Raw genomic sequence first — 16,536 nt, forward strand, 5'->3', positions numbered from 1 at the left:
TTATCTGTTTAATTAAATGCAGAATTGCTGGATGATAAATCATAAAAGAAAGAATGGAAACATTATTTATTGTGATATTGAACTGAGCTGCTATGTCACTGTTTCTTTAAATGTGGCGGCTGCCCTGTTGTTGCTGTGCTGGAAACCCCGTACCTACTCTGAAGGGACCCAAGATGGCTGATTACTCACGGGGGGGGCAGTTAGCAATTATCTGAACAAAAACGTCGGGAATGAATGGCAAATAGCCTTGTAATGTAAAGCGCAACATTTCAGTAATTATACGACTACAGTTGGTTGGTTTGCAAATGTTTTGGGACGCATGAATACCAGTAAGGGGAGGGTGGTCTCTCCGCGGCCCCGAGCCAGAACATGGCGGAACACTTGGGGAAGAAATAGCAGCTAACGCTAGCTAGCTGGCGCAATATTCAGACACAATTAGAAACATTGATCCAGGGTAAACACGTATGCGGTCGACAAGTGTCAAATAATGTTATCGGTGTTCCGTTTTTGTCATTTTGCTTCAAATGGTTGTTTAATATGTGTAGCGTAGGCTGTTAGCGTACTAGCTAGTTAACTCGTTCGGTTTTCTAGCTAACAGGCTAACGTACACACTGTACTAACAAACAGGCGGATTGTTTTGGGACCAGAGGTCGTAACGGTGGGGCTTATTCTACGTTTCCTCTGTGTGGTCGGACTTTCAAATATTTATCAGGGCTTGTTTTTGTGAATTAACACGTTAGCTAACGCCAATGTCCTCCGCACTGTAAATTAGATTGTCGTTAGCTTGACACAATGGCTGTTTTTATATGGCGCTACAACACTGGTGATATAAGTTTGAAGGCAGCTCGTTAAAATAATCAGATATTGTAGTTTGAATCGTCGTCTTCCTGGATAGTAGTATCATTCAAATAGCTGTCAGCCCGGTTGACCCCTGACACTAGTTAAGTTAGTCCTGGATTGTAGAAGTGATCGGGTCTAAAATAAGTGAATTAAAGTTGTGGCGTTACTAGGTGAAGCAGACACCCTGTAAAGTCAAAGAAGGTCCGGAAGGGGGAAACCGGTCACAACTACCTGCCAAGATGACGGACACTCGTCGACGAGTCAAAGTCTATACCCTGAATGAGGACAGACAGTGGGATGACCGTGGGACTGGACACGTCTCCTCGGGATATGTGGAGCGTTTGAAAGGCACGTCGCTGCTGGTGCGAGCAGAGAGTGATGGTAAGCAAAATAAAATATACAAAGCCTGTGTGTAGTGGCCACATCAGGACATGAGAATGACATCAAGGGCAAGACATGTGGTTGAATGTTTTCTATACACAATCTTGGATTTGTTGTGAATGCTTCTCCAATTGTCTTTTCACATTATGCTTGAGTTAACTAAAAGTTCTGCTTAGCATTAAGTCAAGCAAAAACAATGCTTTCTGATTACATTTTGACAAGTAACAACGAACATAGAGCCAACCCACACAATCTGTTACACAGGCATGCATATGTAAGTCAGTGGTACCTTAAACCAACGGGAGATGTGTAGTACATACCTCTCAAAATGTATTGAGAGCCTTAATTGATGTGGGATCTGGATCAGAATTTGCAAGGGGCCTGATTTGGCCGCTGGGTCTCGAGCCAACTGAGAGATCACTTGCTGTCTATTAGCCACTGTTTTAGTTGCTCTATATGTAAACAATACTATTCACCACGATTTTTGACCAGCTGTGTCAACTGTAACCATGCATGTAAGCCCACATGTATGTAGCCAGTATTCCTTACCTAACTTCCTTTGATGACAATAATGGGCTGACTTAGTTTTTAACCTCACAGGTTCCCTTCTGCTGGAGTCCAAAATCAATCCAAACACAGCCTACCAGAAACAACAGGTCAGTATATAGCATGGGGCAGTTATCTCATCTATAATATGGATTTTCTATCTCTGTGCACTGATTTGTATATTGCATTGTTTTTCTTTTGGAAAGGACACATTGATAGTATGGTCAGAGGCGGAGAATTATGATCTGGCACTCAGCTTCCAAGAGAAGGCTGGCTGTGATGAAATCTGGGAGAAAATATGCCAGGTAACTACACTTAGCTTTGTGTGGGTGTGTGTTGTCTGCTCCGATTGTGTATTCATTTAATAGCAAGTGTGTTTGGGTGTTCCTTATGTGACTGTTACATCTGACATCTTTCCTCTGCTTGTGTCATTGTTTAGGTGCAGGGAAAGGACCCATCCGTTGACATCACCCAGGATGTGGTGGACGAGTCTGAGGAGGAACGCTTCGACGACATGTCCTCGCCAGGTCTGGAGTTACCTCCATGTGAACTGAACCGCTTGGAGGACCTGGCCGAGCTGGTGGCATCCTCACTCCCGTCACCACTGCGGCGCGAGAAACTGGCACTGGCTGTGGAGAACGAGGGCTACATCCGCAAGCTCCTGGAAATGTTCCGTGTGTGTGAGGATTTGGAGAACAGAGAGGGACTGCACCACCTGTACGAAATCATAAAAGGCATCTTCCTGCTCAATCGTACTGCACTCTTTGAGGTTATGTTCTCTGAAGAGTGCATCATGGACGTTATTGGTTGTTTGGAGTTTGATCCAGCGCTCTCGCAGCCACGGCGGCATCGGGAGTTTCTGACTAAGACAGCCCGCTTTAAGGAGGTGATCCCCATCTCTGATCCTGAACTGCGTCAGAAAATACACCAGACTTACCGGGTGCAGTACATTCAGGATATGGTTCTGCCAACGCCCTCTGTTTTTGAGGAAAACATGCTGTCCACCCTGCACTCCTTCATCTTCTTCAACAAGGTGGAGATCGTGGGCATGCTACAGGTGAGATGGGGAGTCAATTATAAGGTTTGCCAGTGAAAGATATCCGTTTTAACTTTCAAATAAGATTTGTTTTTTTGTGCACCATATTTTCACTTTTAAAATGTTCTCATTGCTAAAGCTGATGATACTCATGTATATTCTAAAGACATCCTGCTTTCACCTCAAAAGGCACACATAAGATCGTTTCTTTGAAATAGTGTTTATATCGTGAGGACTGGAAATTACGATAATTGTAGGATTGTGCAAAGTTTTATTTCTGTCTGAATCTGCTTTACCCTGTCTGAGTTTGTCTGCTAGTCTTTTTATGGTCATGTGACCTTTGTGTTTTTGTACTGTGTCAACTCAGCAGTGTTTATGTATGGTTGTCTCCATGGAGATGGAGAAGTGTTGTGTAAATCAGTTATGCTGCGCTAGAGGAAAACTGAAACTGGCACTCTGTTGCCTCTGGTACACCGTGCACCGTGTGAGGTTCTAGAGACAAACATTACTGATAGTGACCTTCTTCTACCATGAAGCAGTCTCGTTAGAAGAGCAGACCAAGTGTTTTATTTGTGTGCATTTACCTAGAATATTCATTTAAACACGAAACTGGAATGCATATATTATTGAATGGCACTGATTCTTTAGTGTAAAACAGTCAAATGCATAACCTATCATCCACACTTTTTAAGACTTTTATTTGTAATATACAGTAGATTTTCTTTAATGTAAATACCAGTAAACAAAATATGTTTTTGATTTATGGTTGTAACTTGAACCTGAAACAATGTTCATAACATAAAACATGTCACACTATAACTTTAGTTCTGTCTCTGGTACATTTGGTGGGTGCTAGATCAAAATAGATTTGATTCGTCCACCAAGATGGAAATGTGGCTTAAATCCTTCCAGTTAATTTAGTTTCCTGGTTATTGATATCTGACTCCTCCTCTTGATCAATAACTACTTTGTCCACAGTGTTTTTTTTCTTATTCTGATTTGTTGATCCTTTGTGTGATTCTCCCCTTCTCATCTTCCCTTCCTTTTTGATGTCAGGACGATGAGAAGTTCCTGACAGACCTCTTTGCACAGCTAACAGACGAGGCTACAGATGACGATAAAAGACATGAACTGGTATGCCAGACCTTTCATCAAAGGTATTATTCATAACAAACTGTTCTCATGTCCATCCTTGTTTTGATAGAGTTGTGGTTTGTTTCTTTCTCATAGGTGAACTTCCTAAAGGAATTCTGTGCATTCTCGCAAACGTTACAACCTCAAAACAGAGACGCCTTCTTCAAGACATTGTCAAACATGGGCATTCTACCGGCGCTAGAGGTCATACTGGTGAGTGCAGCAACCTTAACGTCAATCAGAGGGAAGTCAATAGGGCAATGTTTTCTTTGACATTTAAGAATGTTGGCTTTTGAGCTTTGGTGTTGAGATAAGCCTTTTTGCGTTACGATCATTTAAAGGTGGGGTAGGTCATTCACTTCAGAAACACTTTTTGTTATATTCCATGGAATGCTCTTAACGTCCCGATAGCAATGAATACATGAAATGCTTTGACAATAAATCCATAACAAAAAGTCATCTGTGGAAGCCGTGGCGCTGTAAAAAGCACGACCAATCATTTGAGCCGGCCCGGCTAAAGTAACTGGATGGCCTACCTGCCTGTCAGCCTTCCATCTGTGCACAAACTTATCTCATGCCCTCATTGGTCATGTGCGCGTTCGTGTGTGTTGGTGGAGGGGCTCTGTAAGGAAGTCTGAAGGAAGGGGCAGATTGTTTCGGCTGCGTACTTTCAAATTCTAGCGCACTCGAGCTGGGTTCTCCATTCTTACTTACCCTACCTTTAAGATCAAGAAGTTACATACTCCTAGAAGAAAAATATGAAGCACAACAAGAACCATGTCAATATTATCAGTGATGTTGGTATTAGAGCGATGGCAGTATGTTGTTCGAGCTGATTATCGGTTCCATTCAATGCTTTTTGGTTACAAGGCATAGTGCATAACACAAGAACACCTCGTTGATTTAAACTGCTGTATTAAAATAACCTTTCTTGTAACTGAGGGGCCGGTTTTATGATTGTTTAAAGTGAAGGACACTAGAGATTGTTCATCATCAGTTAAAGCAATGTTCATTATGACTATGACACAGCCTTTTTGTTTCTTGTGCAAGCAAACACAAGTACCGCACTGCAATAAAACAAACCAAATATTGTTCAATCTTAAGGCTTGCTACGTTGAACATACGCAGTCGAGCACACACAAATAATAAAGCAATCGGCAGCTCGGCTTCTGCAGGTTGGCATGATGGTATCTGGTCTGAAGATGACAATTTAGAGAGGAGCTTCTACTGGTTCAGAATAGTTGTAACGTCAGACGTCTCCTCCCAAATCAAACAGTCATTGAACTGGTGGATCTAATTATACCTGGTTGCGTTATCTGTCAGGAGAATAAGCTCTATGTACGTACGTATGGCCAGATGACAGTGTGCTGCTGCCGCCGCTGTGTGTAGAGTGTGTATGCTCGGCTGCGACGTCACCGCCTGTGCTGCTGTGTGCAACATAAAACCACCCTGCAGCACAGTTCTAGTGGCTATAGCAGAGCCTCTTCTTTTACAACAACACGGTTAGCTGCAGAAAAGATTTAGAATCTGATGCAAGAGGAGCGGTTAGACAACCAAATGTACCATGTTCTGAAACACAACAAACAATACTCTCATGCAATAGGTTATTTTCTTGTTTGTGTTCCCTATTGTTCAACATACAATCTTCATTGGAACTACAAATACATGTGTGGGGAAAATTACATGCAGTATTTTCATGATCACCTTTTGAATTTATGATACTCGAATACTTTGTTGATCCGCTGACTGATATAATTAATGTTCATGAAACAGGGAATGGATGATGTTCAGGTGCGTGGGGCCGCCACAGATATTTTCTCTTATCTGGTGGAGTACAACCCCTCCATGGTACGAGAGTTCGTCATGCAGGAGTCTCAGCAGAACGATGACGTGAGTATATGAACAGTCAGTCAGAAATATCAGGAAATGGTATTCATTGTTCCACACTACGGGTGGATATAAACAAGTGTATTACTAATAATTAGTCATTGGCCTTCCAGGACATCCTGCTGATCAACCTGATCATAGAACACATGATCTGTGACACAGACCCAGAGCTGGGTGGAGCGGTGCAGCTGATGGGTCTGCTGCGGACCCTGGTGGACCCTGAAAACATGCTGGCTACGGCAAATGTGAGTTCACCTGATATTCTTATACGCGTCTCCCCCGGCAGAGCGCGTCTCCCCCTGCAGAGCGCGTCTCCCCCTGCAGAGCGCGTCTCCCCCTGCAGAGCGCGTCTCCCCCGGCAGAGCGCGTCTCCCCCTGCAGAGCGCGTCTCCCCCTGCAGAGCGCGTCTCCCCCTGCAGAGCGCGTCTCCCCCTGCAGAGCGCGTCTCCCCCTGCAGAGCGCGTCTCCCCCTGCAGGGCGCGTCTCCCCCTGCAGAGCGCGTCTCCCCCTGCAGAGCGCGTCTCCCCTGCAGAGCGCGTCTCCCCCTGCAGAGCGCGTCTTCCCCTGCAGAGCGCGTCTCCCCCTGCAGAGCGCGTCTCCCCTGCAGAGCGCGTCTCCCCCTGCAGAGCGCGTCTCCCCCTGCAGAGCGCGTCTCCCCCTGCAGAGCGCGTCTCCCCCTGCAGAGCGCGTCTCCCCCTGCAGAGCGCGTCTCCCCTGCAGAGCGCGTCTCCCCTGCAGAGCGCGTCTCCCCTGCAGAGCGCGTCTCCCCCTGCAGAGCGCGTCTTCCCCTGCAGAGCGCGTCTCCCCCTGCAGAGCGCGTCTCCCCCTGCAGAGCGCGTCTCCCCCTGCAGAGCGCGTCTCCCCCTGCAGAGCGCGTCTCCCCCTGCAGAGCGCGTCTCCCCCTGCAGAGCGCGTCTCCCCTGCAGAGCGCGTCTCCCCTGCAGAGCGCGTCTCCCCCTGCAGAGCGCGTCTCCCCCTGCAGAGCGCGTCTCCCCCTGCAGAGCGCGTCTCCCCCTGCAGAGCGCGTCTCCCCCTGCAGAGCGCGTCTCCCCCTGCAGAGCGCGTCTCCCCCTGCAGAGCGCGTCTCCCCCTGCAGAGCGCGTCTCCCCCCTGCAGAGCGCGTCTCCCCCTGCAGAGCGCGTCTCCCCCTGCAGAGCGCGTCTCCCCCTGCAGAGCGCGTCTCCCCCTGCAGAGCGCGTCTCCCCCTGCAGAGCGCGTCTCCCCCTGCAGAGCGCGTCTCCCCCTGCAGAGCGCGTCTCCCCGCAGAGCGCGTCTCCCCCTGCAGAGCGCGTCTCCCCTGGCAGAGCGCGTCTCCCCCTGCAGAGCGCGTCTCCCCCCTGCATAGCGCGTCTCCCCCTGCAGAGCGCGTCTCCCCCTGCAGAGCGCGTCTCCCCCTGCAGAGCGCGTCTCCCCGTGCAGAGCGCGTCTCCCCCTGCAGAGCGCGTCTCCCCCTGCAGAGCGCGTCTCCCCCTGCAGAGCGCGTCTCCCCCTGCAGAGCGGTCTCCCCCTGCAGAGCGCGTCTTCCCCCTGGCAGAGCGCGTCTCCCCCTGCAGAGCGCGTCTCCCCCTGCAGAGCGCGTCTCCCCCTGCAGAGCGCGTCTCCCCCTGCAGAGCGCGCTCCACCCTGCAGAGCGCGTCTCCCCCTGCAGAGCGCGGTCGCCCCCTGCAGAGCGCGTCTCCCCTGCAGAGCGCGTCAGAGCGCGTCTCCCCCTGCAGAGCGCGTCTCCCCCTGCAGAGCGCGTCTCCCCCGGCAGAGCGCGTCTCCCCCTGCAGAGCGCGTCTCCCCCTGCAGAGCGCGTCTCCCCCTGCAGAGCGCGTCTCCCCCTGCAGAGCGCGTCTCCCCCTGCAGAAGGAAGCCATGCACGCAACGAAGCGCAGAAGGATAACTTCTAGGCCCCGCTCTCTTGAACTGCTGCTTTCCTCCATGGTGAAACGATCAGGGGTTAGCGCACTTCCCACATTGCAGTAGAAGGAGCTGTACATGCCGCAATTTTTGCGTGGCTGTGTCTTTAGTTGAAAGCCCAGTAGCGACCTGCTCATCCGTCATCGAAAATAATATGCTACACAGGGGCGGACTTGCCAACTGTGTGTTCTGGAGAATCACAGTACGTCCGGTCGCCAGCGAACCGAGCCGGTCGCCATCACGCCCTTGACAACCGGGCTCGGTTCGCTGACGGCCAGCACCGCCCTTTATTTATTTAAATGTGTTGAAGCGGCATCATGTTAGTTGCGCTGACAGGCGACAGAGGTCCACAGCCCCCCCCCCCCCCCCCCCCCGGGTTAGGGTCAAATTCCCTTCTATTATAGATATTGGCTGTTAGAACAGAGTACAGACACATTTGTTCTATTCTCAAATATCCAGCTAAATAGAGCTCTGCACATTCAGCCTAGTTTTTAGTGTGGCATGCTGTAATACAAAGTCATTGTTGCACTTTTCAAGTCATGTTGCTACTAAAGAATGCGGTTTTCCTTTTAATCCTTTCCAGAAAACAGAAAAGACAGAGTTCCTGAGCTTCTTCTACAAGCACTGTATGCACGTCCTCTCCGCTCCCCTGCTGGCCAACACCACAGAGGAAAAGCCAAGCAAAGGTATAGAATACCTGCGAGGTGTGTGTGTGTACACTTGTCGGTTTTGTAAATAACATTTTAAGATGAATGCATGTTTTGTAATGCATGTTTTTTTTGATGTTGCTTGCTAACTAAACTCATTCCTCTATTAGATGACTTTCAAACATCCCAGTTGCTGGCCTTGATTTTGGAGCTGCTGACTTTCTGTGTGGAGCACCACACCTACCACATAAAGAACTACATCATCAACAAGGACATCCTGAGGAGGGTCCTGGTGCTCACCGCCTCTCAGCACGCCTTCCTGGCCCTCTGTGAGTCACATACAATCCCTTCAGATCTTAATCCCTGTTCATTCGGACACATTTCTACATGGTTTTTCAACTACATTTTGTGTTTAACTTTGTTTTGAGCTGAATATTCTTCTTTATCTTTTTGTAACCAGGTGCTCTGCGCTTCATGCGGAGGATCATTGGTCTGAAGGATGAGTTCTACAATCGCTACATCATGAGGAACTTCCTCTTCGAGCCCGTCATCAAGGCTTTCCTCAACAACGGCTCTCGCTACAATCTCATGAACTCCGCCATCATAGAGATGTTCGAGTATGTCCGTGTGGTGAGTAACTCATCCAAAGTTTATAACTGTTTCAAATGTTTTGTTTTAGCCAAGTGATAAGGTGAGCTAGCCATTCTATTCACCGAAAAAGAGTTTTCTTTTAAATATTTGATATTTTTGCACTGCATATAATTGTGACATGGACTTTGAAGTTTTCAATATATTTTGGATGCAATTTCCAGATCAGCTTGTATAAGCAACTAATGTTTGTAGGCTGGCAAAAATGTATATTTATTTATTTAATTTTAATTAGTTTGGTGTTCTCTCCCTCTCTTTCTCTCCCTTTCTCATTTTCTCTCCACTGCATTCCTCCTCTTCTCGGCCTCTGCCCTCTTACCTTTCCATACTTTCCCCCAATACTGTGTGTCTACACTCCTCTCTCTCGCTACTCCCATTTCCCCTAGGAGGACGTGAAGTCTCTCACAGCTCACATAGTAGAGAACTACTGGAAAGCTCTGGAGGATGTCAACTACGTCCAAACGTTCAAAGGCCTGAAGCTGCGCTACGAGCAGCAGAGAGAGAGGCAGGACAACCCCAAACTGGATAGGTGAGAAATTCAAATATTACACCATCACTCGTGATTTATTGAGTTAGGCAATCCTTTGTCTGTCAGTGTGTCTCACATGGGAACAAAGAACAATGCCAGGGTGAAAGTCAGCATGTACAGGCTGTTGAAATGACCGATACATTGTTTGTTGTGTGCACTATGTTTTTTGTTTTTTTAAATCAAGTCTCCTCCTTTTTGAATAGAGCCTGTTTGATTTATACCATCATAACATTTAGCATGTGCTAACAATGAGTGTGTGACTGGCTGTGATTGTGCAACGGAGCAGTTACTCATATATGACTGACTGAAGTTCACACTCGGGTCACTTATTATGTTGCCGCAACGTAAACTTGCATGCTTGCCAACAGGTGTTTCTTTTTGCTCCTGTTGTTTTGTTTTGTTATTGGACCACTTCCCAGTCACTCTGCAGTCAGCAGGAATGCTTCATGCTCATTGGTTAGCTCCTTTCTTATCAATGGAAGGGTTTGCACCACATTTTTTTAAACAGATTTTTACAGCACTAACAGTGGCATTATATCATACTGTCCTGATGGGTGAGAATAAAAGTGAGAGCGGACTGAATGTTTTTTAAATACATGTGTGTAGATACTGTATGTTTGCACTCTATGAAAGGCAAAGACCAAGAAACACCTTTGACGACGACTGTACATTTCGTTATACACAAGAATATAATATGAAGGCCAAGGACTTGACTGAAAACAAACGCATATTGCATTTGATGACATTTTGAACCGTATCTTTGGAACCTTTGGTGCCGGGCACACTGGTAATGCCTTACTTAGCGATGGGAGACATGCTTACAGAATGAATTGGTATCCACCTAATAAAGTAGTGAGACATGTCACTCACAGTGAAGTGCAGAATGCTCTTTAGGGCAAGTATTTTGTCTTTAAACTAAGCAATGCCCCCCCCCCCCCCCCCCCCCCCCCCCTCTCCAGCATGCGCTCCATCCTGAGAAACCACCGCTTCCGCCGCGATGCACGGACGCTGGAGGATGAAGAGGAGATGTGGTTCAACACGGATGAGGATGACCTCGAGGACGGTGAAGCAGTGGTCCCTCCCTCTGACAAGATGAAGAGCGAGGAAGACCTCATGGAACCTATAAGCAAGTTCATGGAGAGGAAAAAAAGTATGTATTGTTTTACAGCCTTAACAGATACTTTGGGGTTAAACTGGGGTCTGACGCAATTAAGCAACTTGCCATTTTGAAAGCCAAATGTAACCATAATAAAGAGAAGTGTCCTCATGTAAAGGCATGTTATGGTTATAGAGGATGCATTTTGTTGGCCAATCAAATGGTTCAAACATCGAAATGGGGATAATGACCATTTCTTGTCCTCCACTCCCTCCCCTCAGTGAAAGACTCAGACGATAAGGAAGTACTGGGGAAGTCGAGCTTATCGGGCCGGCAGAACCCCAGCTTCAAGCTGTCCTTCTCCGGCTCCACTAAGACCAGCCTCTCCAGCCCCCCCTCCTCCGCCTCGCTGAACCCAGGCTCTCCGGGCTCACCAGGGTCTCCGGGCCCAGGGGCACGGAGCTCCCCCTCCACCACAGCTGTAACCACAAAGGTACCTGCCAGCATATCAAGTTATGTAGAGGTGTGGGTCTTAAACTGTTAACACTAAAGATCTGTGGACAAATAACTGATGTTCTAAAGGCGAGGCAAACAAATATTTGCACAATGTCTGTTTGTATCAAACACTACTTAACTAAAGGAACAACAAATGTGGTTAAAATAAAGCTTTAACTATGAATGTTCACACTTAGACTGTCAATGTTCACACAACTCCCACCACCGTCCTTGTTATGTATCACAAAGACTGGTCATCACCACCCGTGTGCAATTTGACTGTACAAGTGATTAGCTCAATTTAGACGGGAGGAAAATAGAGGGAGGGAGAAGAAAAATGGCACTTGGAAGAAATCCACATCATTTACCATCAAGTCAGTTTTAAAATCGGCGTATTTACCAAGGACTTTCTTATTTTACTAACATCAAATAAGAAAGATGCACAAGAGAGACTAAAATGACAGAGCTGCAGAATGCCAGGGCGTTTCTGCAAGAGGAAATGCTATAAGCAGGATTCGAGTTATAAACTGAGCTCTATGGGGGTCGCACGCACACAGCAGCAGCCCTCTACTTGCTACACACTTAAATATGAAAAGGTTCAACTACGCACACACACCTTCTCTGCTCGCGCAGCACGCTCACAGGCATAGATTGCCTAATAATGTATTGCGCACTTTGGAGGTGCAGCGCAGGCATATTGTCCTTCAAGAGATGCGTAGTTCTTTTGGAAAACATGTTTTTCTTTTAGCCTATTCACCTCGTTAACGTAAATAATACTCATTACATTGACACATGCATTATTTGTGATTAAAATAATGGTTGTTGGTAATGTATTAGCGACCCCCACAGATGTATGATTTCACTGCGTCCGTGGGAGCTCAGAGCCCTCCTTAAGGGAGCTCAGAGCCCTCCTTAAGGGAGCTCAGAGCCCTCCTTAAGGGAGCTCAGAGCCCTCCTTAAGGGAGCTCAACTCCCATTGGCTCCCACATAACTCGAACCCTGGCTATACGGTCCCATGCACTTTTTCAGAGGGCTAGATTTTCAGCTAGTATGTCCTCCCAATCAAAAGTCTACCAGGAGGACCATTACCCAGAAACCCTTTCATGTTTCACTTTCTGATGCGTCTTTTGTCTTCTTCAGGGAGGTTTGGTGGGACTAGTGGACTATCCTGACGATGATGACGACGAGGACGAGGAAGAAGAAGAGGAAGACGTGGAGAGTAAAGAGGACCCTCTGCCACCTTCGAAGAAGTCCAAGCTGAGTTCCTAAAGAAGCTCCGCTGTCTCCGCTCTGCTCGGACAGTTTCAGCGCACAGCCTTGACACGGGAACCATCAAACTTGTAAACAAATGGAATGAGTGAGAGCCACCCCTCACCTTCAGCGGGTGGCCCAAGGAGGGGCAGACTGTGAACGGAAACGAAGCCTCCTCAAGACTAGTCCACTTCATACAAGTGCCAATCAGGAAACCAGGAGCGAAAAGGCGTCTGAAACGTGGAGCAGACGTGTGGAAGCTGGGGGAGAAAGGATCAGCGGAGGGTTTGGTTCATTCAGCAGCTTGAGGAAAAGACCACATACAAAAACTCACATGTACACGCAGACTGAAATCCCAGAGAGCTCGGACCATAACCCACTGCTCGCCCCCCACTCAGGGAAGGACACAGCGGCCCAAACGGGTCAGCCAATTCAGACCCAGAACCCCCCCCCCCCCCCCCCACACGCCTCCTCAGAACCTTCCTCCTTTACTTTCAACTTCCTTTTCTCCTCTGCTCTTTCTTCTCCCTTTCTTTGTCCGTTGCTTTTCGTCCCCTCCTCTTTTTTTAAGTTAGTGTATAGGACCAGACGGGAGGCGGCACGTGGCAACGAGCTGTCCTTGTTGTCGTTTGATGATGTCATCAGTGTCGTCGTCGTTCCTCAGCGGACGTTCTTTCTCTGAAGAGAAAAAAAGCCAGCAGTTTGTTCATTACTTTGTTTTTGTTCTCTATTTGTCTCTCAATCTTTCTCCTGTTTTTTGTAAATGACGACAAAAAAGGCCTGCCTTTAAATGTTCAGGACGTTTTCAGTCACACTTGAACAGGTTTTTAAAGACCTCAGTAGGTGAGCTAGTTTTACCCTTTTTGCCCTTTGAAACTGCAGATTTTTTGGAGAGTTTGTAATCCCGTCTTGATTAAAGATTGAGTGGAATTCTAGATGTGATGAATTTTGTCATATCTTTTCATTTATTTTTCATTTTACATGAGTGTACACTTAGTTGTTCAGAATATTTGGGACCATTAAAATGTTCTTTGCTGTAAGATGTCCTGAGAACTCAGGTGTTTCCTTGCTGCATCGTGCTGTTTCTGATCACAGGTCTCCTTGGCACAAGAATTAGGTCATTTTAGCTCCGAAGGGTTCGACATCATTCTACAAACTATTATCAAGCAACTCAACTTCACACTACAAAGGATAACAAATACAAATCCCACACTGAATCTTTTAAATAGTCACATTTTGGTGTGTCTTTTAATAATTTCCAACTAGGCAGATTTCCGTAGAACAATTGGTTGTCTATTTGGTTAAAAATTGTAATTGCGCTAGCTCAGACATTTATCTATCTTGCAGTTTTTCGGTGGTAAAGGTAATCCATGCTTTTGTAAAAAATGCACATTAACTTCTACATTGAGTTCTTTATTGTGTGGACACACCTCAGCAGCTATGTCTGTAATGTCCACCAGGCGGCACCCTGGGTCCATAACAGAATATAAAGATATGCGTTGCCTGCACTCAATGGTTAGTACCATAGGGGCATTGGAGCACAGCCTCTGTAAACACAGCATTTCATGCATCTATTTCCAGAAGCATGTGAGTTTGATGTCCTTACTAAACTATATCAGTCATTGTTGTACTTCTTTAAACAAAGCTGCAAGATTGTGTTTGTGTCAGAATCAAGTGTGTTGCCAGTTTGCTTTGGTATCTGATGGTGCGAACATAAACAATCTAAAAAAAATAAGTTGCAAAGTAGCTAACAAAATAAATATATGGATAATAAACAAGTATTTTTAATAAACAATTTAGCATTAAAAGAGGACAAATATTTACACCAAATGTAAATCTAGGCCTAACTATAACAACTAAAACACTTAGGACAATGAGTATATATATATATATATATATGAGTGTAATATGCAGTTGCCGACTGTTCCTCTTAGCTTGTCTCTCTTTATCATGAGAAATGCACAAAGAAAGGACCAGCATCTTAAATCATCATGCTTTATTTGAATATATATACCCATACATTTACAATGTTCCCAAGCTGACTCACTCAGTCACTCCAAAGCCTGTAGGGAATAACAAGATTATGTTGAATTTAAACATTATAATAACAAGTGTGCTCTTTATTTAGACACTTGTTGACAGTTGAATTCAATCTCTGCATGATTAATTGCATCTTCATGTTTATCTGTCTAACATTCTTTGCCCATAATAACTGTTATTGAGTTGGACTAGAGGTAGAGGTCAACGTGCCCTCTCAGTATCATAACTGAAAGCCACAGCACGCTGGTAGAACTAAAAGGTTTTTTGTACAATGAGAGAAAATAGTTTATGAAAAATGTCAGCACCTCCCAGCTCATGTGGTCACCTCAGTGGGAGTTAGAGTATGATTGAAAAACAAACAGCATCAAGGCCACCAAGGAGTCCCTGTGTTGTCCCTCCAAGTGCATTGTGGCCTTCAAACATTGCTTATTAATTAAATATGCCAACAGAAGAGGATCACTGTGTACTCAGCGTGCAGCGAGAGCCGTCACACAACGCCTATTAAGGCTCCCATTCACATGAAAGCTATCAACAGACAACGGCAGCTTTTCAGGATCAGCCCTCCCTGCCAGCCTCCGTTTGCTCCTCAGCAGGAGTGTGGCAGAGTGTGTGTGTGTGTGTGAGCTGCCGGTGCCAGCCACTGCTCCACCAGAATGCCGGCTCCACTCTCAATGCCAAGGCGCTCACCCGGCGCTGCCCGCCTGTATGTCTGCCAGACTGAAGAGTCCCCATCGGTGACACTGCTGTCCAGCTTCCTGCGGGGCCAATGAAAAGCCTCTTTGACAGCTCTCTTGATTGGCTATAGCTCCCTAAGCATCCAGGCTGCCAGTTATAACTCTCTGGATTGATCACATCAGGAGTTATCCATGCAAATGTTCCTACAGAAGCATGTGATGCACTGCATACCACAGCGTACTGTGTTGTGGATAAGTTGTATGCATTCTTATATGACAAAACCATAATTGCATATTGCAAGCAAAAGGGAGAAACTAGGAATTATCCTGCTGCAGCCCTCCCAAACACTCAAACACACCTTCAAATATTTCATACTCATCATTACCATGACTACACTGAGTGGTTTTAAACACTTGCTATGTGTTCAGTGTTTTCTTTGTTTGTTAGCAGGTTTACAGAAAAACTACTGAGCCTATTTGCATAAAACTTGGTGGAATGGTGTAGCAAAGGCAGGACCCCTCAAACGTTGGAGTGTATTGACCATGTGCTCTCTGAGGGGCCCTTCTAGTTTAAAGTGATTCTCGGAAGAAATGTATTTTATTAGGTTGTATACGAAATACTAAGCTAAAATGTAGTGCACAAATAAATTATATATTATTGTATCCTATCTTAAAATACTTGAGCTTACATTTGTATTCTTGACCATGTAAACAGTAGTAAACAAAGATATCTCCACTCAATGTCTACTTTATTGCTTGTTTTTAAGCATCTGACCACTTTTACAACAATCTAATTTGCCCATGGTAATTATGTTAGTAAAATGTTTTTCAGGTTCATTTTCAGTTAGGTTCCTTGATATAACTATTTAACTTTATATAAAATGACTAAAACTAATGACAAATTGAATAATAATACTTTAAAACTAAGGATTTGTACTACTTGTTGTGTCTTTTACAACTACTTTAAGCCAGGTGGTAATCTGTTTTTAACTTTGTGCTGTCAAAAATAAATATGACAAGTCATATAGTGTAATAAAACAGAGGGTTGGTTGGTTCTTGATAAGGGGTGTATTTTATAATAGTTTATAGCTCTGTTTTTAAGTATAAAAACAAGATTTGGATTGTCAATCTTGAGTATATGTCACTCACACAACTGGCAACATGCAGGCTGATCTATAGGGGGCGGTAGAGACCATTTGAGGAGATAAACAACAAAAGAAAAAAGAAAATTCTTGTTCGCTCCATAGACTGTCGCTCACAGGCCTGCGCTGAAGAAGTTACCTGTCAAAAAAGTCAAACTTTTCTGCTGCTTATTATTTGTGGAGTAACTTTAACTGATCACAGTAGCAGTAAAATGACAAAACAGTTTATCCCAATCCCGTGTAATCCTGGTAACCGAGTCAGGATATGAAATGGGAAATGTGGCACAC

At 45.7% G+C, this 16,536-nt stretch overlaps 1 protein-coding gene across 4 annotated transcripts; it reads left to right on the forward strand.

Annotated features, from left to right (window-relative positions):
• The first annotated feature begins 145 nt into the window (after nt 1-145).
• smek1 (SMEK homolog 1, suppressor of mek1 (Dictyostelium)) lies at nt 146-13,432 on the forward strand. 4 transcript variants are annotated; one of them, XM_034231188.1, is made up of 15 exons: nt 146-1,221; nt 1,822-1,877; nt 1,974-2,072; nt 2,207-2,824; nt 3,860-3,937; nt 4,034-4,150; nt 5,711-5,827; nt 5,938-6,069; nt 8,310-8,430; nt 8,544-8,702; nt 8,834-9,003; nt 9,408-9,550; nt 10,510-10,700; nt 10,928-11,139; nt 12,282-13,432. In XM_034231188.1, exons 1-15 carry the CDS (start codon nt 1,080-1,082, stop codon nt 12,408-12,410), a joined length of 2,484 nt encoding a protein of 827 aa, XP_034087079.1. In that variant the 5' UTR covers nt 146-1,079; the 3' UTR covers nt 12,411-13,432. The 4 variants fall into 4 exon arrangements, with proteins under 4 accessions (XP_034087079.1, XP_034087087.1, XP_034087095.1 ...); XM_034231196.1 differs by having other exon boundaries at nt 9,411-9,550; XM_034231204.1 differs by having other exon boundaries at nt 9,420-9,550.
• Nucleotides 13,433-16,536: the final 3,104 nt, after the last annotated feature.

Source organism: Gymnodraco acuticeps, unplaced genomic scaffold, assembly GCF_902827175.1.
Source record: "Gymnodraco acuticeps unplaced genomic scaffold, fGymAcu1.1, whole genome shotgun sequence".
NCBI classification, from domain to species: domain Eukaryota; kingdom Metazoa; phylum Chordata; class Actinopteri; order Perciformes; family Bathydraconidae; genus Gymnodraco; species Gymnodraco acuticeps.